The sequence below is a fragment of the Heliconius melpomene genome, chromosome 14 (assembly GCF_056956725.1).
Source record: "Heliconius melpomene rosina isolate 202511_hmr_F chromosome 14, ASM5695672v1, whole genome shotgun sequence".
NCBI lineage: Eukaryota > Metazoa > Arthropoda > Insecta > Lepidoptera > Nymphalidae > Heliconius > Heliconius melpomene.
This window is the reverse complement of record NC_140402.1, coordinates 8,232,824-8,260,560: the sequence shown is the minus strand read 5'-3', so window position 1 is coordinate 8,260,560 and position 27,737 is coordinate 8,232,824. Positions and strand designations below refer to the sequence as shown.

Below are 27,737 nucleotides of genomic sequence, written 5' to 3'. Positions count from 1 at the left end.
TATTGACATACTAATATAACAATACGAAAGAAACTATCATTTTATATATGTAAAATATTTTTAAATAATGTACAGGATTATCAAACTACTTAAAACCTTGTCTGATATTGAAGCTTAGCAGGAATCGAACCCATATATTTTAGGTACCTCCTAGGACTTTGGTCAATTAAGATATACTCGTACATTCATATCACATCGATAAGATTATTAATTTTAGCAATAGTATATACATTTCCGTCACTTTCAACTCAATTTTCAAGATATTGCGTAATGAGTGGTGAAACTCATCAGCGAAATAAATCACTACCCCGAGTGAGAATCGAATTCATTCATTCATTCAATCAACCGTTGCATTTACAGTCACACTACATGCCGCTAACCGATGACAATTCAAAAATTATTGACCAAAAAACTAAACGACTCTACATTTATTTAAATCTTAAAACAAAAATTATAATTAAAACAAAAAGAAAAACAATAATTAAAAATTAATTAATACAAAATTAGGAAATAACAGAAAAATATATAGAGACGACGCGCGTTGATCCCTTATACATACTACATACATAGATTTGCGAGACCTTAAGATGCATCGCGGTGGCCGTGATACCTTTTCAGTGAGCTAAGCGTTCTAAGTAAGGGGTATATAACCACCAGAACATCATTGCAGAGCACAGTTCATCTCAAACCATCCAAGGCGCATCAGTTAATATAGAAAACATGAAATTGGTGAGTATTTGGATTTTCAAGTAAATTTTATGGAAAATTAGCTATGGTAGAGACGCCCTTTGAGAAATTCGTGCCAACCCTTTATAGGCAAAAATTTGCACATATGGGTTGTGATAACTAATTTAAAGTTTCTACTTATAATTATATGTAGATATCATTAGCATATATTTTTTTATTTATCATATTATTAATAGCAATTCAAATAATTGAGCAATATTAATTGTTCATTACGTTTAATTGACAACTACACAAAATACTCTATAATCTAGCTTTTCACTGGATCCCGCATATAATAGGGAAGGCAGAGAAACCTAGTGTTAAGATACTTCGGTACCCATCTCGCTGTTTGAGTAATGTTTTTTTTGGTCTCTGTATATAATTTTGTCATCACATTACATTATACTGGCATTATATTTTATTATTAAAAGCTTATTTTGAAAGTTCTATAATTTCACTTATTTATGCATAGTCATTTCTATTCTAAGCTTAACATTTAGCATATTATTTAATAGAGACAGGTCATTTACAAGATCTAAAACCAAGATATATATTGTACCCCCTAGCAAGTTACAACGTAAGAACAATACGCTCTATTCTCTAACATTTAAATAACACTTATCGGTACTAACATTCTAAGTGTCGACATTTTGAAGGAAACATGGTGGTTTGTTCAGCTTTATTATAAAAAAACATTATAAGTTTCCTAATGGATAGTACAATATAAAATTTTCTATTTTTTATCAGTTCATAGTAGCCGCTGTACTTGGTGTCTGCTCTGCAGCCCGTCTTGACAATGCCTACCTCCCTCCTAGAGGAGGAGCTGGTGCAGGCTACGGCGCTGGTTCCGGACCTTCAGGCTTCGGATCTGGTTTAGGAAGAGGAGCAGTTGCAGGTTTTGGAGGCAGTGGAGCTTACAGCGGATCAGGATCAGGATCTGCCTTTGGAAGTGGGTCAGGTTTTGGAGGAGCTGCTGCCGGTGCAGGAGCTGGAAACTATCAAGGCAGTTTCGGAGGCAGAAGCAACTCAGCTGACGCCAATGCTCAAATCCTCAGACTGAACAGCGACGTTACCGCAGAAGGTTTCTCTTATGATTTCGAAACCTCCAACGGAATTAGGGCTGATGCATCTGGTGTTGCTACCAATGGCGTTCAATCTCAAGGCAGCTTCTCTTACAAGGGTGATGATGGCCAAGACTACAGCATCCAGTACACGGCTGACGAAAATGGTTACCAACCTCGTGGTGCTCATTTGCCCACTCCTCCCCCAATCCCTGAAGCTATCTTGAAATCCTTGGAACAAAATGCCCGTGATGAGGCCGCTGGCATCATTGATGATGGTGAGTTTAATTGCTTGTATAACTTTACATCACGATATTATATTCCTTATAACCTGACATACATATGATGCATATTGATTTTGTAATAGTTATGTAATATCGACAGTCATAAATCATACCAAGATGATTGAAGACGCCTCAAATATACACCGAAAGACCTATTTCTGGGTTTCGAGTATTTCTACGCCATATAAAACCAAATTCCTAAGTAAGAAAAAAAATTGGAAAAGCAATTAAAGTCTAAATATTAGAAGATTTGATAAGTTTTTATAGTAACATTTCAACGTTGTTTTTTCATGAATTCAAAATTAACATTATAGCTTATAAACAAAGAAAAAAAATATGAATTACTTTTTACATATGGATGGATTTCACTTACAAAAAATATATAAAACTAATACAATATCATTAAGTACCATCCTCTAACACAATATTTGTGGGGCACTTAAGTTTTTAAAGGCACTAAAACATAGAAACGAGGCATTACTTTTAATGAGAATAACCATCTGTTTATATTCTAAACCACTAAATACGATAATCATGGAACTGAACATGGTAAATGACCACGGTACAGCCTTGATATGGCGATTAGTGATGCTCATTAGAATCTAAGAGTCATTTTGACATCTGATATCTTTCTAATAAAATATCGATTGAATTCATTTCTTTTTTTTATCAAAAAAGCTTCAAAATATAAAGAACAAAGATTTGACTCTATCTATTCTTTATTCGCGATTCTTTTTTCACTACCTTAGTCGTATGTAGGAACGAAGTGATAATTATAAGCATCTCTATAATTTAATAATAAGGAAACATATTTTCCATAATTACATGTTTTAAATAATTACATTATTTACATGACGATCTTATTTGAACATAATATAACAACAGCTAGAGCCAATCGACGCCAGGTGAAAGAGAGTTAAGTCACCAATAATATTTTAATTAGACAATCGGCACATAGAAATAGTTTCGTCAATTAACAATCGATATCTCGAAAATTGGGCGGTCCGTGGAGAACAGAGTGTCTCAACACTAGATTCCATCTGCCTGCCCTGCTATATGCGGGATAGAGCGTGATGCAATTTTTTTTGTGAATGACTTAAAAAAATATATCACTGACTCGAACTTCGTGACCGTTCTGGTGAGGCGTGGCATATCCTTTAAAAGGTTATTCCTGAAAGTGAACGTTAGATGCTGTATATACTTTGGTCTCACTTTAGATTGAACAGACGTGAAGTAACCATAATATTATGATGCTACCGTCTTGAGAAATTGTAAATTATTTCATACTATAGACGTACTCGTATAAATCATAATGACTTTACTTAGTGCTCATTCAAATTAGTGTTGTGCTAGTAGATTCACGCGGCTTCGTTTGTATCTTTTGTTATATTTATGTCAATTAGTGGAGCTGTCAATAAACTTTAGTAGTAAAACTCTAGGTTCTTAGCTTAAAATGGTTACTATTATTATGCTTAGATTATTCTGGTACACCGGCACAGCGTTTAACTCTATCAACGCCTCGGTTGTGGGTTCGATTCCCACTCCGGGGAAAGCAATTACTTTCGTCTCCGCTAGCTCTTCCTTTGTCTTTTTCTTAGAGAGATAAAGCGCGGCGATGAGTTCTGCTAATTATTACGTAATATTTTGAAAACTAGGGATACATCGAAAAAAAGTGTGACATAATTTATTTGCATCTTACTCGTCGCGTCGATCGACAGACAGACAGATCGTTCTTAAGATGCAACGTTTTTAGACACAGTAAAAAATTATCTAATAATAACAGTACATAGTTATATATAATGAGCAAAACTTTTTATTGGATTTTATATATATTAGTTTGAATACTTTAACCAAAAATTTTATGATTTTCATAATTTTTATTTCACCGCCTAAACATACTCGTATATAGTACAAAATCACACAAGAGAGGAACTCAACTGCCAAATGAAAAAAATAATTATAGCCTCAAGTACGAATCGAACCCACTACACATTTACAGTCAAACCTCACAACAATAAATGGAAATTAAATGCTAATTTCAACACATCCGTTTAGTCCTGCGACGAAACCATTGATGGGAAAATTACTTCGCGTTACTGTAACGTATGAGAAATACCAACAAAGACAACATTAGGTTATCTCGAACTAAATAACCACTTAGGGTATATTCCCACATTTGTGTAAGCATCTGGTCATTGCGGGTTCATTGTGAAGAGCTTTCTGAAACTAATATGTAAATGTTAGGTGCGATTGCAAATTTTCTTCACTGACATTGGGTTCGATTAACACTCGACGGAATTAATTATTTAATATTTTGAATTGGCCATTTAATTTTGAACACCTCCAGAATTCGGGGGAAAGTGGAAAAAGGAAGTGTCTTAATGAGAACAGTGTTTCTTACCAATAAGATCCCAGGTTCCCTCTGCTTACCCTTCTATAATGAATTATCATTGGACAGGTTTGTGTAGAAAATCGATGGAAAGACATTTAACTTATTTCATTAACTATTGAAAAATTACAAGAATACACATTTAACCAAAATTAGCAGCATTACCATACAATAATTCGAAGAAAATTTTCAAATAAAAATTCAAATGTAGTACTAAATCGATTTTAATTACAAAGTACGAGCGCGTCTTAGATTCTCCAAAGCGGGTCAAGTCCTTTTATGTAAGAACCCAATGTAACCTTCCGCAAATACATCATTAAGATTGTATAATATTTAATTGAACGCGTTAGTTCATCTCGGTAGCGAAACCATTTTGAAACTTAACAAAAACTGTTTTAAGCTGACTTGAGTAATGAAATTAAGCTCGCGGACTAAATTATGGGTTAAACATAATTTGAAATTTGCAATGTGTTAATGTGAAAGTTGATTGCTTATAGAACTTTTTACGGGTTGCTCTTTAAATGTTCTTCTAATTATGTGTGACTGTAATCGCGACGATTGTGGGTTCAATTCTCACTCGAGGGAATGAAATATTTAATACTTTCATTCCCTCGCTCTCGTAGCAAGGGAAAACGTTGCTTTGGGTTCTGTCTTATTTTTAAAACAATGAAATAAAAGATTTTTTAACTTTAAACTATATACAATTATATTAATACATACAAATTAATTATACAAATCCTTAGAGAATATAAATCTTACTCTATATAAAGTGCGTGTAAAAGGTTCGACTTCAAACTAAAGGTCAGTTAAAGCGAATTCGTTTCCTATCGCAGCCTTGAAAAGCTTTCGGAAGAGACTGTTTCGTGTGGCCAGTAAAGACGCTACTTTCATATATTTTTAATTCTAGTTATGATACTCCGTTCCCATTAAGACACTTCTGTTTCCCACTTCATCGTCGAATTTTGTCGTAACTCAACGCCGCGATTTGTCTAGTTAACAAACCGTGGAAATGTAAATATTAAATATTTCATATTCGGCGAAAATAAATTCAATCAAAATTATTCACAAAGTGGGAAACGAAAATGTTTTAACACTAATTTCTCAGGTTCCCTCGATAGTAGTTAAAATAAATATTATTCAAATATTTAAATATATGTTGTAAACATAATTATAATTATATTTAATTTGAAATTTCAAAGCCACATAGTAATCATAAGAATTTGTATGTATATGCGTGTTTCATACATACAGAATATGATGCAAGTGAAAATTGTATGAGATTACCGCCCCACTTCTGACGGCGCTTATTATTCAATTGTTCACCAAAGGTCGTTTGTACGTTTAACTTACACTAGAATTTTAATAAGAGCTATTATTTATCTGTATGTAGCTGAGGACTGTGGAATACGATAGTGGGTTCGATTCTCACTTGAAGAAATATGTTTAAAATATTCTTCTCTTAAGTATTTTTTGAGTTGTATTGGGTTACTTAATGTTTGATAGACAACGCACAGTTAGAACTGAAATTAGGAAATGGAATAAAAAAATCATCTCATCATCATTAACTTGAAATATTTATTCCAGGCACATACCGCGGAGAAGGTGCAGGTGCGGGCGCTGGCGCATACTCTGGCCAAGGTGGATATTCTGGCCAAGGAGCATACTCTGGACCTTCCAACCAATATGGTGCTCCCGCCCGAGGATTTTCAGGTGCTGGTGCCGGATCCGGTGCTGGTGCCGGATCCGGTGCTGGATACCGCGGCAGCTCTGGTAACGGTTTCGGTGGATCAAGCGGATCGGGCAGTTCCAACTTCGCAGGAGCTGCCTCTCGCCAATACCTCGCCCCCAACGCTGGTCCTCGAGGCTCAGGCAACGGCAACTTCAACGCCCAATCCGGCTACCGCTACTAAATAACGATCTTAAGATATTAGCTTCATTACGATATAAATAGAAAATGACATCATGGATCAACCACCGAATTTTCCTCAAAAATGTTTGGCTAATATTTTTCTTAAACGATTTTGTTGTTATATTTATAGATCTTTCTGTGGGATCGACGAAATATGCTGTGAACCGATTTGTGATTTGTATAAATATGCTGGGTGGTACTACCAAAGTGGTTTTGGTACCACCAGGCGCTGACTTTAATACTCACGTCTATTTACAAAGTCTTTCTTGCCTCTATTCTTCATTAATGATCTCATAACATCATTCCCTTATTTCTTTTCATTTTCTTGTTAGATCTAAGCCCTAGTTTGCAAGACTATGTAAATGGACAGTACTAGGTTTAAGTGAAAATGTATTAAAAAATATAAAAAATAGTCTATTATATTATTGTAAATATGATAATGAATAAATATTGTATAGCAATATATTTTTTTATTTGTTTTTTCCTATTTTTTTTTAAATAATGCGTAAATAATGCCTTGTGGTTATTTTTTTTATATTACTCTGTCTATAATCCCAATACTCCCAAAACAATGGTTAATTTTAAAAATATCCAAAAAATTGTAAATATTGTAAATTGAGATTATATTTTTTAAAATTATGTTTAAATTACAGAAATCAAGTGCTTTTTACATTTTCTTGATTTCATCAAAACTAAGTGGCTTCTGATACGTCATTTGCACCAAATATCGCTCATTTCTTGGCAAATGCCAATATAATGCGACAAGATGGAATTATAAAAATATTTTCTTAATCTTTTCTTCTTTACTTTCTTCTTACATTACACTATGAACCCAAAATGCTTAAAAATATTGTTTTCTAATCTAATATTATAATTATAGAAACAGATTTTGTTTGGCAACACCAGAAATACGTAATCCTACTGAATAATACGTTTCTAAGAAGAGTTTTCTTAAGTGTTATGAATTTATTTAATTTTTTTTTGTTTTTTAAAAATAATTGCATGCTAATTATGCATTTTGAATTTGACAGTACCTTGTTGCTAGTATCAGGTTTATCGATATAATGGAATGGCATAATCAGAAAAAAATCTTTCACTGCTTAAAAAGCCTCTAAATAGATTGAGAAAAATTTACTTAGTACACACTACTTTACCATACAAATTTTGACGAAGTTGTAATGTACATGTATGACTTTTGAATGTAAACCGCAACCAAAATGATGACAGTGGTTTTTCCATTCACTCTTTTGTATATAATCCCAAAAATCATCAATTTTCTTTTTTCAAATCTCTTTATGCAATTCACGATAAAGAAAGACATGAGCCAGACCCTATTATATTCTTTTTTAGCTTCACGCTCTATCCTGTATAGAGCTGGAACAGCTGGGTAGGTAGATGGTACCCAGTGCTATGATACTTCGTTCCAGATTTTCCGTTGAATTCTGGAGGCATTTTGTGATGATTGACCTTGCTATGCCAAGGTATGTGAACCAACCAGAGTGAAGAAATGAAAATATTAAATATTTCATTTCCACGAGCGGCAGTCGCACCCACAACCTATCGCGTTTACCAGTCACACAAGCTGTAAAATAATATTTGCTTAAATAAAATTATAATTGACGCCATTCATCACAGATCACATTCATTTCAGTATCACTAGCAGAGTAGAATTTGTAGCAGTGTCATTTTCTTTTTTTTGCATTTTCGAGTTGGTATAGGTAAATAGTAAAGGAATTGAACCCATCTCCATCACGATTGGTGCTGCACCTGGACAGCCTTGATTTTTTTATATCTTTAATTATTACATTGATATATTTATACTAGCGACCCTCTTGCGGCTTCGCCCGCTTTTACTACTGGATTATTCATATAATGTATGTTTGCAAAGCACTTAAGATAATGTGAACATTAATTAAACCCTAATGCAATCCGCATTTTCGTAGTTTCACATTGGAAACACAGCAAGGATTTTTTAGTAGGTACCGTAATTTTAAATCTGTGCTACTAATCTTTTCTAAGTACTTATTAAAATATATTTAAATGAATATTTTTAGATGGTTAAATGACTATTTTTAAACGGAAGAAATTATAAACAAAAACCTACCTACTAATAACTACTACAAAAAATATGAAACCAAATATATCGCGCTGAAATAATACATTCAACTCCAATTATCCAAATCCACGTGCAAACGCATCTAAATCTTCGTTGCCATAAAGGCAGGCGGGTTTTTTTTTCGAGCTTGTGGCTAATGCTGAAGAGAGTATTCTGTCCCTGATGAAAAGCAAGCACTACGTGCATCGGCCGGGAATCGAACCCGGGCCGCCCGCGTGGCAGGCGAGCATTCTACCACTGAATCACTGATGCGTGTAAGGCAGGCGGGCGCGTCGGACGCATGGCGAGTGGCGAGCCGTTTCGCAGCAAGGATTTTTTGATATTGTAACAACTTCTAAAGTACTTATTAAAATGAAAAACAGTAAAAGACAGTTTTGATCTATATTAAATGGCCAACGTAACTAATATATTTATTTATATGCTGAGAGTAAGGGATAAGTGAAACTTGAGTAACATACAGCTGATGTGTCAACGGCGGGATGTGTTAACATTTAAATGCTTTTTTCTGTAAAACTATTCGCAATTTCGAAATAGTGTAAAAGCAAATTTTATTGTCGTTTAACGTAGCAAATTAATAAATTATTTTAAAGGATAAGGATTACCATTATGGAAAAATATGACTCACAATAAAAAATATATTGAAATTGTTATCTTTAGACAGAAAAATGATCACTACACGTTATTCTTAAAAGATACGAATATGCTGTCGCGGACTTTTTTGTAGATCTTATTAAGAGGAACAATACTCCAGTACATTTTTTCATGTAGTACTTACCATTAAAGCAGCGCATGCGCGAAAGTGTCTCAACGGGTAGGACTTTATACACATTTATCGTATTTATGTTAATTTACATAAGAATGTACAAATAATAAACTATATATAAACCTTCTACGGAAAATATTCGACCTAATGGTGAAAACCGCATCAAAATCCGTTGGGTGGTTTAGAAAAAGAAGAGTTAGAAACAACAGACAGACACGAAAAGCGACTTTGTTTTATAAGATATAGGATATATATGTAAGAAGGAAACAAAACATATCTTTTATTAAATCACCAAACAACCTCACTTCTCAATCATTAGTACAGTCAAAATTATTAATGATAGACCTCGACTCCTTATATCAGTCATGTCCGAGTCTAGATTTAAACAAATTAGGCTTAGCTTATGCAAAATTACCGTAATTACTGTAAATTATTATATTTCTTGGATGTAATCTATATTATCTAGCACAATTGGCTTATTGGATTTAACTTAACTTTTTGGGTTTTGAAATATGTTTTTTAAATTTAAAACTCATTAAGCAGAATAGTATCTAAATATTTTTAAGTGCGGCGTTGAGTACCGTACTCTACATGTAATGAATGTCTCGAAAATTGAAAGGAAACTTGGGAACATATTGCCTTAACACTACTTTTACTTACCCTGCTAAATGAGGAATACAGCGTGAAGTTAAATATAGTGTCTAAATGAACTATATTCTTAGCTTTACAAGTTTGATTATGAGTATCCCTTTTTTTGTTTAGCTGTTCTCGCTTGTATCTCACACGTGCCAGAGTAGGCAGAGGGATCCTGGAAACCTAGTATGAAGATGCCCTACTAAGAAAGAAATTGAGTAGCAGCACTCGACGCCGTGCTTTGTGTAGTTACCAAAGAAAGAGAGAGAGAGAGAGAGAGAGAGACTAAATATTCAAGGTCCTCGAGTTGGAATCTCACATACACCACGACTGACCTCTACAACAATAGCCTACTTAAAAATATCGAACCCAGAACTTCAAATCCACCACTGCACCTAAAAAGGACACAAAGAGATCATCTTTTGCAATATTTAAGCGAACATCTTAAACACTACTTAGCATTCAGACACGTCCAACATAATACTTATTTCGCTTTGGCCTGGATTTGAAAGGATATAATCTTAATGTTTTGTAATGTGAACGCATCAATCAATTTTATTATTTGTTTATTATGTTTTTTTAGTTGTATATATATGTAGATATAATGTAGAGGCTAGTCGTGGGGATTGGTTGTCGGTTCGATTACCACTCGAGGAAGTGAAATATTTAATATTTTCATTATTTTCGCATTAGTGTTTTTCGGTCTTTCCGTTCTGGAGTTACGATGCCATAGACAGACACATAAAGGGGTCAAATTTATAACACCCCTGTTTTTCGTTTCTCGTCGGCGGTTAAGAATTAAAATATTTTATGACTTAACAAAGACGTAAAATATATTTTGACATAACGAAGAAGAATATATGGAGAATATAATAGCGTGAAGCTTAATTATTAATTATTATAATTTTTATTTTTTAATTATTATTATTTCAGCTTAAAATTTTACTCCGCTTAAGGCTAGGTTATGTAAAGATAATCTAATATCAAGACAATTTCTCCACTCTCTGTTTTCGGTCTGAATTTAAGACACTATGATTTGAGCGGGGGAACTAAATACCTCTTTTTGTCTTACTAGACCCACAACCGTTCTCTAAACAACAAATACAGTCGATACAGTAATATATATGTGAATTAAAAACAAAACGACTAAGAACATCGTACATTAGTCAAGGTATTAAATCATAAACGCCTGACGTAATTGTAATGGCAACAATCACAATTAAAATTATAAAGTACATAATAAAGTTCTGATTATTATTTATGTCTTATATCCGTAAATTATGTTATTTATTCAATATAATGATAAACGTCCTATATTGACGCATTATATTGAACTAGCCACCCTCTTGCGGCTTCGCCCGCTTGTACTACACAATTGTTTATTGTATCATCTTTATTTAAGTATCATCAATTATTTTCATGATCTAATGACTATTAATCATTTATCATTTTAATGACAATACCCAATCGATGGCTAAAGAATCATGTAATTAAATAAAATAGATATTTTGTAGCATTATTGTCGCATGCAATTTTCCTTGTATTGACATAACTTTTTCATTTATGAACCGACTGAAATAAAATAAACACTAATTGTTGAAGGAAGTTTATCAAAAATTTTGTTTGTCAAACAATGGAAACTGCATTAAAATTAGTTAAGTCGTTTCTATGATTAGCGTGAACAAACGCAGAGACCAACAGACAAAACAAATTGTTTTGGATTCCATTACATTAATAAATGCTCTAATTTAATGAATACATTTTTTCTTATATATCTCCCACGTACAAACAACGACCAGTTACAATTTTATTATATGTATAGATGAGCTGTATGTTATTTATAATAATAATTCGCAATTAAGACTTCAACTAAACGTGGGCTTAGATTCGAATACCACTTGAGAATATGCTTGTTTTGATAATTTAATTCAGATCTCAGTTGTATAAGTTAGCAAAGGAGGCCATCAGGGCGGGACTGTATCTGATGGTAAGCACGACGGTTATGGGTTCGATTTTCACTTATAGACATGAATTATTGTTTAATTTCCTCAATTCTGGTGACAAGACAAATTGTGGCGATAAGTTCCATATGACATATGTTTTGCATTGTCTCCAAAATTAGGCCCATCATTTTAAAGCAATATTCCGTTTAAATTTAGGAAAAAAAAAGAAAGATTTTTTTAGAAAATTTGAACGTAGCGGAATTTGAACCGGTATTTGAACCCGTGCTTCTTGCAAAACGTCCGCACGCTCGGACCATTAAACCATACGGTCAAAATTCTTATACACACAGCTTACCTATTTACTGTAGGCAGAGGGAACCTAGTGTGCTCGTTCTCCGTTCCCCATGTTCCGCCAAATTCTGGAGGTGTTGATCTGTGGATCCAGAGCAAAGAAATAAAAATATTTAATTTCCTCTAGAGGTATCGAACCCACAACCAGATGTGTTTACAGTGCCCGTATGCCTCTATGCCACGGCTGGCCTTAAAAAAAATCTTATACGCCTGTTTCTATATAAGTATTAACCTATAATGCCATAAAAAGATTCAAATATATAAACAAATTATCTATTTAGTTCAAACGATGATCTGAAGAAGATTCGACCTCAACTCACTCGTAACCAGAGTGTCCATATTAGGTTAGTAATGTAATGTGTTGCCATGACTCTATAGAATATGGGGAGTATATACATTCGTTCGTAATAGAAAATATTTAAATATTTTTCTTTCAATAAATTAGAAGTATTGGTTTTATTTGTATTACAGATTTTGTAGATTGGACTCTCATTGTAAGCGCAACAATTGTAGATTCGAATCCCCATCGGGGTAATGAATTATTTGTATTTTTTCGCTCTGGTAACAAGATAGAATACGTAGATGAGTTTTATCAATCATCAATACTTAGTGAGTAGGAGACCGAATGTTTTAATATTAGATTCCCTTTGCTTGTATTTGTAGGTTAAGTGAAGCAGTGACTTTCTTACCCTGGTTCTTCTTATGTCTCAGGCAGGATATTTACTGGCTTTATCTACATTCATTCAATGTGCTATGTTGTGAGAACAAATTTTCCTGTGATTTATTTAAATAAATATTGTTTATTATACAGCATTTCAGTAAGTGTATATTTGATACATTTACGAAGCTTGTTATCGTAGAATTCTACTTTGTACAGTATACTCCAAGTGCTATGTAAACATTTCTTATACGCAAAGGTACAATATGTGACTGTAAACGCGACAGGTTGTAGATTCAGTCGCTTGAGTAATGAAATATTTAATATTTCCATTTTCTTTGCTTTGGTGTCTAGGCAAAGCGCGGCGTTGAGTTCCACCACTCAGCACGCAATGTCTCTAGAATTCGGCGGATAATGGAGAATGGAGTGTTTTAATATTAGGTTCCCCCTGCCTACTCTGCTGCCTGCTGCTGTTTGTTAATATAAAATATATTTATTCTTATTATATTATTTCTTTCTTTCCTTCGGAACTACTACAGCTTAAATTTCAATAAACACTACCGTTCAAACAACATAATAAACATGTTTACGATCAGTTTTGTATAATATCCCTACAAGGTTGTAGAAAACCATAAGTTCAAACACCACACTATTTGAATTTGTACTTATAACATATGCGAACAAATGTATTGACTCCCCTAACATAACTTAATGGTACATTACATGGATGCTGCGAGCCATCACGCTCGCGCGTAAATCTTGAGAAGCTGAGAGAAGTACGTATGGCGGCACTTTTAATTGCAAATACATTATTTATAACAACAACTACCTACTATAGTCTACTTATAGGATTGACTAAGGTTGTAAATTAAGGTTTATGATCTTTTGTGTATTTTTTATGTTATAGGTATATAATTGGGACCGTCGTAGCACGGAGCACAAAATGGTCCCGCAAAATCATTTCACGCTGCAAAATAGCTTCACGCTGTATCCCGTACACAGCAGAGTAGGCAGAGGGAACCTAGTGTTAAGCCCCTTTGTTCTCCACTTTTTGCCGAATTCTGGAGTCATTGCATGTTAAGTGGCGGAACTCAACGCCGCTCTTTGCCTCGACATCAGATATTGCGAGAGAGATAATGAACAAAAACATCATAGCGAGATAATGAACAAAAACATTCCCCTGAATGAGCATCGAACCCACAGTCGTCACGTTTACAATCAGACGCCGTGCCACCGGAGCGTTTATTCTTTAAGGTTATTTTTAAAATTTCACTCTTATTTAGGCTTTCATTCCGCTCTCCACATTCTTTCTTAAATAAATAATCTCCTTAGAGGTATGAACAATACCCTGAGTTAGAATAGAACACATAATTATTACAGGCAGACGCCGTTCTGATGACGTCATAGGTTCTGATAAAAACAGTATACCAACAGTAATCAAATAGCTCTAATCATTCGTGTCTTAAACACAACAAGTTCCGTTTCTCACAAATCTAACGAAAAGGTCATATTAAATAGAATATCCATACAAATAAGGCTACCTACAAACGTATAACATATTTAGTTATTATTTAAACGCCATCATGGTTGAGGTATGAAATATTTTACTTTATAGTTGTTGTCGATTCAATCCCATTTTGTGGAATAACACTTTTCGCCGAATTCTGAAGGCATTGCTTGTTGAGTGGCGGAATTCAACGCCGCTCTTTGCCTCGACACCAGACCAAAGAAATCAAAATATAAATTTTAATAAATATATCTTGTCCTCAAGTGAGGATCAAACCCACATTCAGTCGATTTCATAGCATATTTTGTGCCCCTGCGCCACGATTGGCCTCTATAAGTAAAAAATTGAACGTAGCAGGACTCTAACCCACATCTCTAGGAACTCGTCCAAAATTTTTATATATTTCTAAAAAAAGTTTTTTTTACATTTTAAAAATGTATCAGTAATAATTACTATTACATGTATTTCTAGTATAAAGACAACCTTACTATAAAAAAGAAAAAAAAACATCAAGGCGTAATTGATTTGTACCGGCAACATCAATTATTTTAACACGAAAACTAATCGGACGTACACAAGTACTTTAAACCACGGAGCAGATGCTTACTTCTTGGTTTAAACAAAGCTATTAAAATAATTATACAGTAGTATTATTTAAAACCAAGCATGGGAAAGGTTGTGGGTTCGACTCCCACTCGAGGAAATGAAATATTTAACATTTTCATCTCCTCGCTCTGGTAACTATGCAAAGCGTGGTTTTGAGATCTGCCACTCAACACGCAATGCCTCCAGAACTCGGCGGAAAGTGGAGAACGGAGTGTCTTAACAATAGGTTCCCTCTGCCTACCCTGCTGTACGTGGGATACAGCGGGAAGCTGATTTATTTAGACCATAGATGCACTTATGTTGATAATAAAAATATGTATACTTTTTAGAGTTCCCTACTCAAATCGTAAAACTGGACCTTAAACACTCCAATGGGCATCCGTCTGTCTGTTTGTCTATCCGTCCGTCTGTCTCCAAGCTTTACCTTATTAGCCGTGATAGTTTAAAAATTGAAATTTTCACAGATGAAATATTTCTGTTGCCGCTTTTTGACAACAAATTCTAAAAAGCAGAATGAAATAAATATTCAAGCGGACTCTCACACTAAAAACGTGTTTTTTTGCCGTTTGTATAGATAATAGTACGGAACACTTTCTGCATGAGTCCGACTCACACTTGGACTTAATTTTAGACTGCAAACTCAATTCCCCATAGCAAGGCAGGAAAACCTAGAATCAAAAAATTATATTCTACAGTTTTCACCAGAATTCTAGACAAAGGATATATAGTGGTAGAAATCACATCATTTCTCCGAATAAGTTATTAGTTCTGCTGTCTGTCTGTCATTGCGTACAAACAGAAATATATAAATAACATTATTAAATATAATATAATCAATAAAAACGAGGTAGCCATAAATACTTCTTATTATTATTTTATATGTTACTAAGAGACTCTTGAATCAGACGGTAATTGCTTAAGTGGATTCATTGAATGATTTTTTTCCAATTTTTTTTATACTTTTAACAAAAATACCTAAACTTATAGTGTTAAGATATTGTATTGAAGATGTTTGAAAAGTTATTTTTTTATTTACATTTATTGATGGATCACTTTAATTTGTATGATGATGCCCATCATCAAATATAATATGTGAATATTTGAATGAAATATTGTTTTATAATCTTTAGCTGTGGTTGGTACTCGTATTCTCTTAGCTGCACGCTATATTTTGGACATAGCGGGGTAGAGGGAACCCGGGAACCTAGAGTTCATACACTTAGTTCTTAAGTTCTTACTACTGTTATGTGTTAATTTTTACAAATGGTACGGAAGCTTCGGTGGGCGAGTCCGACTTGACATAATAGGCTAGACAGAAGGAACTTGAGATCGTAGTGTTAAAACACTTCGTTCCCATTAAGATCCTTCCGTTCTCCACTTTCCACCATGTCGCACTTGGCTTTGACACCAGAGGCAAGAGATAAATGTTATTAAATATTTAATTTCTCGAGTGTGTTACGATGGCCGCATACAACTTTAATAATGATTATTATCTTTTATTGTTGCCCGCTTTGGTAGACAAAGTGCGACGTAGAGTTCCGCCACTAATCTCGTAATATCCTCAAAATAAATTATGCAAAAATTGAGACACAGAGCGTCTACTTCGACAACTTTGCCGTTCGGAAATAAGCGTTTTAGTATACAATTCAAAAGTAACTTTTTTTAATTTTAGGTATACATAACGTGAGACTGTCTCCTTTTTTGCCTCTGTACCCCGGTGTTCCGAAATCAGGTCCGGGACATACAAATTTTTTTTATTGAAACCGCACGTATATTTTATCGATTGGTTGAATTACGTTTCGCCGCGATTATCGAAGTACGATATTGTCAAAAGATAATTGAATGGAAGTGAAAATTGAATTCAAAAAAAAAAATTAAAGCAAAAATGAAAAGCAACCGATGAAAAAGTTTAATGTACTTTCTTAATAAAATTGTTAAAAATATATCAGTAGGCAGAGTGAACCTAGACACTCCGCTCCCACTTTCCGCTGAATATTTATTTAAATTTATATTTCCACTTCTCTCTGGCACCAAGGCAAAAACCCGGCGTTTAGTTCCGCCACTCTACACGCAATGCCTCAGATAATTCTTAAGACTAGATTCCCTCTACCTGTAGGGTAGGTGTGCAGAATACAGCGTGAAGATGATTTAATTTCAGATTTTTTATTACATTAAAGTAACCTTTTAGTCTATTGTACTTATCATAAAAACTTAAAAGCTTTGTTGCTACGGCATTTTTTAAATATTTAAAATAAAACGCGTTATTTAATTATCGTTTTTATTCTATATATACAACACATTTAAAAGTAATTAAAGAATATAACTATAATACTATATTTTAATAGGTTCCGTAGAAAAGCGAAAAAAAAAACTGAAACTTTACAGACAGATATTATTTACTTTATAGGTTTTCTTTGTTCGTCCATCAAAGCCACTGTATTGTTTAGCTTCACGCTGTACACGCACATAGAAGAATACGCAGAGGGAACCTGGGAACCTAGTGTTAAGACACTTCGTTCCCATTAAGACACTTCCGTTTCCCACTTTTGCCTAAATTATAGTGGCATTGCGTGTTGAGTGGCGGTATCACCGCCTACCTTAATAAACCTACCGGTTCCGTTATTTTATATAAAATATGTCACTACATTCTAAAAATACAAGAAATCCGTAAACATAAAAAATAAATATATATTTTTCTTAGAATTGCATCAAATTTGGTTCAACAAATGTCATATGGCTAATTCTTATAAGTCAATGTTGAGTGGATTATAACAATAACATACAGAATATCCGTTTACTTTAATAATACATTTTACTTAATCGATTTACCTTTAGATTTTTAAATTTAGTACGTTTTATAAAAAAATATATCAATAAAAGAAATAAAAAAAGATAATTTAAAATTATTTTCAGTTAAGGTTACCATGGCACAGTGGATCAGCGACTGACAGTAAACATAAAGGCCGTGGGTTACATTTCCACTCGGGGGAATGAATTTTTTTTTTCAGCTTCACGCTGTAGGGTTTCCCGAAAGTAGGGTTGGGAGAGGAAGACTAGTGTTAAGGCACTCCGCTCTACACTTTATGCCGAATTCTGGAGAAGGCAGAACTTAACGCCACGCTGAAAATATTAAATATTTAATTTCTTCGAGTAGGAATAGAGCTCACAACCTGTCACACATGTGTACCTTTGTCGTATACCTAAAATTATGTCCATTATAAATAAATAAAAATTAGAGATAAAGCTATTTTCATTTTATTTTAGATAGATAAAGTGTAGTGTTGAGTTTCACTATTCAACACGAAGTGCCTCGATAGTTGGGCGGTAGGTACTCTACATTACCTCGGCCTGCCCGGCTATGAGGGAAAAATAATGCTAATGTTAGTTTATCAGTTAACTTTAAAGCTCGTGCAATATTTAATTATTTATATATTTATATATTTTCTTCAACCTGATCTGGATCCTCAAATTTTATATTCTATGCAAAAAAAGTATTCAAAGTGTTAGTCATTTTGTGTAACAAAGGTTAACGTTAAAAAAATATTATTTTTCTACAATTTTATTTTATTATATATTCACAGGATATTACTACATTATAGGTAATAGGGTAGGATAGATTCAATAATTTTTATTTGACCTAATTAGTAATAAATGAAAATAATCTCCCATTAATTATCCCAGTGGGAATCGAAATACGCGTTAACAGTCACATATATCGCTGCCACAATTTTAAGACCGACAATCTTATACATATCTAAATTATTAATTATCTTTCGTGAAATGTTAAGAGGATATCCATTGATATTTCACTCTACCTTCACTTACATCATACAATTAAACAAACCTAAATAAATCCAACGAAATTCAGCATTAGCAAAGAGCAAAACACTAGATACGTGACTCCAAAACCCGCATCGCATACTCCAAAAAAAATACCATACGATTGCAAAATGAAATTAAGTTAATTCATAATGCTTCTCTAATCACGAATTCACAATTATAATCACGATCCACAACTAAGGCCTAATAGAGCTTTCATTATATCATTTTCAATTACTTACTGAAATTAATTAAACATCCTTGAATGATGCTTGACAGACGAGGTCGGTTAAAAAAAAGCGCCGGCTAATTATTCGTCCTATCATATCTTGAGGTTTATTATCTTTTTATTACGTCACGAACGATGTTCAGGATTACGATCTGGTCTTGTATATATTAGGTCAGTCTGCCTCCTCTAAGCACAGTTCAACTTGAGCTTCACATTTGGAAGTACCTCCACCGACCTAAAAATGAAATTGGTAATATATTTGGTACCATTTGTTTTAGTCTAGTACAGTAATTTGATTTCTGTGAATTCTTTTTAATAGAGATTTATCGTTTAAGCTCCTTTTTTAATTTACTCAGTAATATATAGTGTTCTTTCAGAAATTATTATCTTATTTAATGAAAACGAATATGTGTTTCAGTTTGTTGTTGCTGCTTTAATCGCTGCTGCGTCTGCTGGTCGTCTTGAACATCTTGAGCGATCTTATCTTCCTCCTGACAACAGCGCCCATGGTGGTTTTAATGGAGCTGCTTCTAAGAGCTTTGGTGCCAATGGAGGTCTTAACTCTGGAAGCTCTGGATTAAACGGCCAAAGCTCTTTTGGGTCCAGTGGCCTGGGATCAAATGGATTCGGTGCTAACGGGCATAGTTCCAATGGATTTGGATCAAATGGAGGCAGTTCCAATGGATTTGGTTCCAGTGGACACAGTTCCAACGGACTTGGATCTAACGATCTTAGTTCCAATGGATTTGGCTCAAGCGGGCATAGCTCTAACGGATTTGGTTCCAATGGAAACGGTGCCAATGGTCACAATTCTATCGGCTCTTCTCAAGGCTCAAATGGCTTGAGTAGCTCTGGTTCTCTCTCCAACCAATATCTGCCTCCTTTCCAAAGATCTTCTGCTGGTGCCTCTAGTGGATTCCCTGGATCTTCTAGCCAATGTAAGTTAAATAACTAATATTTCATTGTTAATGATTAGAATTTTAATAAGCTCCACTAAAAATCATTTTTAAATATATTTAGTCTAGCTTACAATATATACTTGTTGTAACACTATATTTCCTTCGCATAAACTTACTTTTTGAAATAAAATAAGGTATATAAAAAAATAGAATGAAATATTACAAAAAAAAAACAAACTGATATTAATTAAACTTAATCCCTTTTACAGTTGGAGCTAGTCAACAATACAGCCAGGGTTCTCAATACTCTGTACCCAGCAGCAACTACGGTGTTCCCGCTGGTCCATTGTCCCCTGGAGCCTCCAGTGGATCATCTTTCGGTTCTCCAGCCTTTGGCCAGCAAGCTTCTCTTGGCCAACAAGCGTCTCTTGGTCACCAAGGGTCTTTCGGCCAACCTCAAGGAGCTGCCAGCCGTCAATACTTGGCCCCCAAGTCCTCATCTTCCCAAAACATCCCTCAACAACCTTTTGATGAGCAAACTGGCTACCATTATTAATAAGCCAACAATTTTACTCAATTTGTAAATGTGTTCATATATAAAATAACAAATAAAAGATTTTAATCTAATATTTTGTTTCACTTTAATATCTACGAATAGTTATGTTGAGTGCCGGAACTCAATGCCGCGCTTTGCCTCGACACCTGAGCAAAGAAATGGAAATATTTAATATTTCCTCGAGTGGGAATCGAACCTATAACCTGTTGCGTTTACAGTCACACGCATATGCGCCCCTACAGGCCTGAATGACCTGACCTAAACCCTAAAAAAAAGAAATAAAATAGTGCTGAGTGCTATAATCAAACCAGCAGTGGATCAATACAAGCTAATGATGATAAATGGTAAATGAGCTTTAAGCTATTTTTAGTTTAAAGCTCATTTATATCAGAACTTTTGTATCAATTTCAATTATAAACTGTACCACTGTTACTTTTTACACTATATTAACTATGCTGGAAATTCCAATATAATTAATTTAATATTACTTACTATTGCTTTAAAAGTAATTAAAATACTATTAAAATCTACTAAATTTTTTTTTGCTCAAATTGTGATATTCTTCACCAGGAAGTATTTTAACTACAATTAACAATTATTCAAGGTGATCTTTAACAAGTGTTTTTCTTAATCAATATTCAACTTCATTAGATTCAAACAATAAAAATACAAAAAGAATATAAATAGAATAAATATAAGGCAAGAAGAATAATTATAAGCTTGAGATCCAGCACTCAACACATCGATCGAGGACGGAAATGAAAATAATTAATTACCCAAAGTGGGAACCGAACCCGCAACCATCGAGATTACAGTCAGACACTGTACTGCTGTAGCATGGCAAAACCTGTACGATATTATATTTGCCTGCATTCAATATATGAGCAAAAACGAATTGAGTGTGAATTGCTTGTATTTTTTGTTACAAAATACGTATAAAATTATTTATTACACAGTTTCCCTAGTTTATAAAGATAGAGAACCTTCTATTTTTTTCGACGAATTTTGCCAAAACAATACTGTTGAGTGGTAGAACCCAATGCTGCTCATATAAAAATAGGTTTTTTAAATTTAACTTTTAAAATTCATATGCAACATATTACCATTAAATCTAAATTAATTAAAGATTAACCTCAAAGGAGAGGTGTCATCGTATTTTATCTATAGTTATGAAAAATATTGTATTTTTTACAATGTTCTAAAATATAGGATTATTTTTTTAGGTTCACGCCACATACTAAAGAGGAGGCAAAGATAACTAAAGTCAAACACTATTCAAATCGAAATCGAGACGATGCGTGTTGAATGGTATTACTGAATGACATACTATCTCATTAAAGCAGAGAGAAGAGAATTATTCATCCCCACGAATGATACTCGAACAAACAACCATCGCTTTTATAATCCGATTCTCCATTTAAATTATTGCCATTTAATTACTCCGTTACTTTTATAAAAATTTATAAGATTTTCTCATAAGAATTATGAACTCACACCTTCAATCTACCCACGAACTACATGAAACCCTACATTATCAACCAACTAGCAAGAAATAAAAATGACTTCATTTCAAAAATGTTAACATAGTTTTTTTACAAAACAAGTAATATAAATAGAAACGATAACGATGTTTCCCATCACGCTCTCATCACAATTGGCGGCGGCAATTATAATTTTGTTCCAGTTCATTGTTCAAACTGGTTTCGAATTGAGGAAGACAAGGCACCTGTTACGTTTTTTTTTAATTTTTATAAAGCTTTTTTGTGATAGTTATTACTAATTAAAGCTTCTTTTGTTGATTGGGCAAAAAAAATGAGTTGATTGAATACGTCATTGTAATATTAAACAAGTAGGCAGAGGAAACCTAGTGATGAGACACTCCGTTATCCACTATTCTGCCAAATTCTAGATGCATTGTGTGTTGAGAGGCAGAACTCAACGCCGCGCTTTGCGTCGACGCCGGAGCGAAAAAATGAAAATATAAACGTAAATAAATATATCACTTCCTGGAGTGAGGATCGAACCCACTACCGTCGTGTTACAGTCACACCCTTGTGCCGCTGTGGGACGACGGGGTCAATTGATTTATATATATGGGATATCAATATGGTAGTTTAGGAATCTATCGAGGACAAACCAGCCACCCAGCACTCCAGTATGTAATTCTACATGTGAATAAGGGTTCCCAATTTCGGTATTCCGGGAGCTAGAAACATTTATTAATTATTATTATGCAGGTTACCTAAATTTCATATTTTTTATATTTATATATTTTTTTAGTTTCACGCTTGATCCCGCATACTGTAGAGTAGTATTAATATACTCTGTTCTCCACTCTAGGCTCAATTTTCCAGATATAGCATGTTAAGTGACGGAACTCAACGCTGGGTTTTGTCTCTTATGAGAGCGAGGAAATGAAAATAGCACATTCCCCCTTGTGGGAACCATAGGTTCGTTTGGACCGCTACGGTTACAGTTATAATTAAATTATTTACTTCTTTACTGTACAATTTATATAAAAATTTTAGTCGGCAAAGATTCAATTCTGACCTTTTCTTATATAGAAAAATTGATATTTTAAATATATACTATGTTAAAAAACATAAAGTTTTTTTTAAATCAAACAAATAATAATACCATAAAAAATTATTCAAATTTTAACAAAAACATTCATAAAAACTTTTATGAGACGTAAAAAAAATCAATATACCTACCTATTTCATAGAAAAATTAGTAACGTGAGCACGCGCACCAACCGACAAAGCCCTAACAATAGAATATCTACCCTTATGGTGTAAAAGTACCAGGTATGCATAAAAACAAAGGAGTTCGTTCGCTCTATGGGGGTGCAGCTTGGGTTTTTTGCTAGGGGAGCTTTGTGCGAGGGTTCCAGCGGAAGTACGGTCGAGTGAATGTGTGTCATGTTGAAGTCGTTAACATATTTTATGTAAAACAAAATAAATGTGTTAATTTAATTTTATTATTATAAGTAACTAGCGGACGCGCGCAGCTTCGCTTGCGTATTTAGGGGTGAATTCTAATAAACCATGAAACATGTGTTCAATTAAATATTTTTAAGAGTCTAAATTTAAAATTTTATAAAAATCGGTGGCGATTTATAGATTTTTCCATACAAACTTTCAACCCCTTATTTGCACTCTTAGGGGGGTGAATTCTAGAAAACCATGAAATACATGTTCAATGATATATTTTTAAGAGTCTAAATTTCAAATTTTATAAAAATCGGTGGCGATTTAAAGATTTTTCCATACAAACTTTCAACCCCTTGTTTGCACCCTTATGGGGGTGAATTCTAGAAAACCATGAAACATGTGTTCAATGAAATATTTTTAAGAGTCTGAATTTCAAATTTTATAAAAATCGGTGGCGATTTAAAGATTTTTCCATACAAACTTTCAACCCCTTATTTGCACCCTTGGGGGAAGAATTCTAGAAAACCATAAAACACGTATTCAATTAAATACTTTTAAAAATCTAAATTTCAAATTTTATTAAAATCGGTGCCGATTTAAAAATTTTTCCATACAAACTTTCAACCCCTATTTTATTCCTTTAGGGTTAAAATTTTTCGATCCCTTCTTAGTGGATGTCCAGATTACGAAAGTAAATATCTGTCCGAATTTCACGTTTCTACCATCAGCGGTTTTGGCTGTGCGTGCGTCTTACCTCAGTCAGTGAGGACAAGTCCTTTTATATATATAGATAATATGGTTAAAATTTATTTAATTTATATTAAACATTTTCCTTACATAAAAAAAAGCTTTAGCAGCAGAGTATCTATTTTTCAAAACACTATGTTTTCTAGTTTTCTCATCTCTTCTTATCTCTTTATGCAAAGGTTTGCACTACTTATATACTACACCTTTAAACCAGGAGGAGAGAAAGGGGTCACTAAAGCGTAAAGTTAAAAACAACTAGTTCTAGAACGCCAAAAATTTCAAAATGATGTAAGAATATACATATTATAATTGTCGAATTTCCTCGGTCACACGAAACAAGCACCAGCAGTGGCATCGCACGTTCTATGACCTTAACATCACCTTGATATCATTACGTACGTGAGCATCTTATGTAGAGACATTTCTTAATAATTTGTATACACTTGTTTTGACTTGTGACGATGTCTGTATTAGTTTTTATTATTTCTTATTTCTCAGCAGTGACAACTTAGTGTCAAGATTGAATGTTGTTTGGCAGAACTGAACTCCGCGTTTTGCCTTATAAGTATTTCCAATCCTGTGAAAATTATAATGAAAAATATTTTCAATATTTCACTGAGTTGTAGTTTAGGCGTCTTTGGGAAAACTAATATTTGCCAGGTTCAAATCCCATTCGTGGGAAATTTTATATATAAAAAAGCTTTCACTCGAGCTGATGATGATAGATTACTATTATATATAAGTTACGCGTCACGTTGTTTGTCCTCGATGGACTCCTAAACCACTGAACCGATTTTAATCAAATTTGCACACTACGTGCAGTTGACCCAACTTGAAAGATAATATAGCTTAAATCCCAATTTATAATAATTACTATAATATTATTATATTACAAATTATTTGTTTATTATAAGTTACTTTGGATTATCTGTTATCTTCAAACGATTCTAAACAGATGGCGATATCTAATGGCTGTATGGAAATAGGTAAGGATTCAATAGATGGCGCTATGTTAAACGTACAAAAGTTTCATATCTTTCCTTTGAAAAAAATAAAAATAACAAAGCCCTAATAAAACTTATTTCTATATTATTTAGATTTACCTTATGAAAATGAAATCTACATATTAACATTTTTATAGAAAGCATTCGCACCTTCAAGCTCAAGGATCCAGTGACATCGGTGTTAACCGTCTCTTAATTATACTATTACATATTTGTGTTTCATATAAAAACGTATACGAATTCCAAATTACGTACAGTTCGATTGCATTCATTGAAATCAGTGAACAGTGAGAAAAGTTTAATCAAAATGCATTTATTGGTGAGTATTTCTAGTATATCTTTTTAGATATTTTTTATTTAAATCAGCTAGGGTCTAAAATTAAATCTAGCCAATAATAGGCAATAGTAGTTAGTACTTACATAGTTCACTGAATATACTTTTATTAAATATGTGAATAAATTTTACATTTTTAAATATAAATTATTATAAAAAAGATACATTTAAAAATATAAAAAACCACTCTTCCGAGGGCGGGACAAGGGTCCAAGCCATCGGTGGCTAGGGCTCCAGAGAGAGGAACCTCCGCACAATACGTGCCGTCTCAAGTAACACTGCCTTCTGTATCCGGTTCTTGATCCAACAGCTAAGCGATAGCCTCTTAAGGTGTTGGTCGAGGCTTTTCGCTATTAGACCGTTAACCGAAACCACTATCGGCACAATGATAGTCGCATTGACATCCCACATGGCGGTAATCTCATGGGCTAGGTCCAAATATTTAGATTGTTTTTCTTTTTCGGCCTTCACGAGATTGTCATCATGTGGGATAGTAACGTCAACAATCACTGCGCGGCGCGCCACTCGGTCTACTAATACTATATCAGGTCTATTGGCAACAATATACCTGTCAGTAATAATAGACCGATCCCAGTAGAGAGTTCATATTTTTATTTTTTTTTATATAATAGTGTTTTCATTTTATTAGGTTCTCGTTGTATTTCTTATATAGCACGGTAGGCAGAAGGAAGCTAGTGTTGAGTCTCTCGGTTTTCCCACTTTCTGTCGTATTTTCAGGACATTGCGTGTTGGACGGTAGAACTCAACATCGCACTTTATTTTGATAACAGAGCGAGCAAATGGGAATATTAAAAAAATAATTCCAAGTAGGAATAGAACCCACAACCGTATTTAGACATTGTGACAGACTGCACCACGTCGGATTCTAATATTATTCCTAATATTACAATACTTAATTCTAGATAATCGCATCCACAATCCTTGCTGTATCATCAGCAGCTCAACTTCCTTCTGCTACATATCTTCCCCAAGGCAGCTCAGGGTCTGGATCTGGTGGCTTTGGAGGTGGAAGTCTTGGAGCTGGAGGCGCTAGTGCCGGTGGAGCCCTAGGTGGGTCAGGCAACACGAGACAACAGCAAGAAGTGGAGAAGCACGCAGAAATTCTGAAATTAGATCAGGACATACAAGATAATGGTGAGTTACTTCGATAGCTGATATTGATAATTTAAGAAATACTTAATGAATTTTCTCTTTAGCTAAATAAAAATGATTATACAATTTGTATGACTTATCTATTTTAAGATAATTATTTTATTTTAAAGTTATATATATAATATATTTTTTTGTTTTTCCTATAACATCAATACTACTTTTAAAATATTTTATAGTACATTTAAAACTTTCCTCTCTAATAAAAATATATTTTAAATTATGTAGATTGATATTTTATACGTTGTATTTTAAAATATCAAATTTAAAGATACTCCTTTCTCCGCCTAATATTCGGGAAATTGCATGGTAAATAGCGAAACTTAACACCGTACTTTTGTGCTTTTGCGCAACGATGGCCTACTTAATTTAACTTTACATCATTCAAAATATTGACAAATATTCCAGGCTTCCATTACTCATATGAGACATCAAACGGCATCCAAGGTGAAGAATCTGGGGACGTGAGCCAAACTCGTGGTGGATTTGCCTACAAGGGTGATGACGGCAAGATCTACTCCATCACCTTTACCGCAGGAGAAGATGGATACAGACCTCAAGGTGATCACCTTCCCGTGCCACCTCCAACTCCTGAGGAAATCCTCTTGGCTTTGAAGCAAAATGAACGTGATGAAGCCGCTGGTATATTCGATGATGGTAAGTTTCGTCTATTTTTCAATTTTCCAAACTGAAAGTCCATAATGAAAAAAAAAATTAGTAACAAATTCAAACAAACGAAAAATAATAATAAAATCAAATATAATATTGTATGTCTCAATACAAATAGGTAAATACCACCCAGAAAATGACAACCAAGGCAGCCAAGGAAGCTCAGGAAGCTTGGGAAGTCAAGGAAAACCAGGATCTGGAGGTTTCGGTTCAGGCAGCTACAATCCTAGCTCCGGATATTCTTATTAATTATAGTCATCGTGCCATAATTATGTAATCTATAAAAATCTTTTTAGTGTAAATCTTCATTAATATTCTGTATTCTTACTAATAAAATTCTTGTGCCAATTTTTTGTTTTAATTTCTGCATATAAATATCCTAATCTTCCCTTTCTCCTAATCTTATTTACACTTAATTTTGACATCTCGTG

The 27,737-nt window shown here is 33.8% G+C and overlaps 3 protein-coding genes across 3 annotated transcripts; all 3 read left to right on the top strand.

Moving 5' to 3' along the window:
• Positions 1-646: 646 nt before the first annotated feature.
• Positions 647-6,830, top strand: LOC146532281 (pupal cuticle protein 36a-like). The gene is made up of 3 exons (XM_085197396.1): positions 647-729; positions 1,474-2,065; positions 6,045-6,830. Exons 1-3 carry the CDS (start codon positions 721-723, stop codon positions 6,368-6,370), a joined length of 927 nt encoding a protein of 308 aa, XP_085053522.1. The 5' UTR covers positions 647-720; the 3' UTR covers positions 6,371-6,830.
• Positions 6,831-19,108: 12,278 nt separating this feature from the next.
• LOC146532280 (uncharacterized) lies at positions 19,109-20,520 on the top strand. Its single transcript, XM_085197583.1, has 3 exons — positions 19,109-19,244; positions 19,413-19,932; positions 20,163-20,520. Exons 1-3 carry the CDS (start codon positions 19,236-19,238, stop codon positions 20,447-20,449), a joined length of 816 nt encoding a protein of 271 aa, XP_085053709.1. The 5' UTR covers positions 19,109-19,235; the 3' UTR covers positions 20,450-20,520.
• A 4,920-nt stretch (positions 20,521-25,440) lies between these two features.
• On the top strand, positions 25,441-27,555 carry LOC146532279 (pupal cuticle protein 27-like). The gene is made up of 4 exons (XM_085197768.1): positions 25,441-25,452; positions 26,391-26,622; positions 27,046-27,294; positions 27,425-27,555. The coding sequence occupies exons 1-4, from the start codon at positions 25,441-25,443 to the stop codon at positions 27,553-27,555; spliced, it is 624 nt and encodes a 207-aa protein (XP_085053894.1).
• The last annotated feature ends 182 nt before the right edge of the window (positions 27,556-27,737 follow it).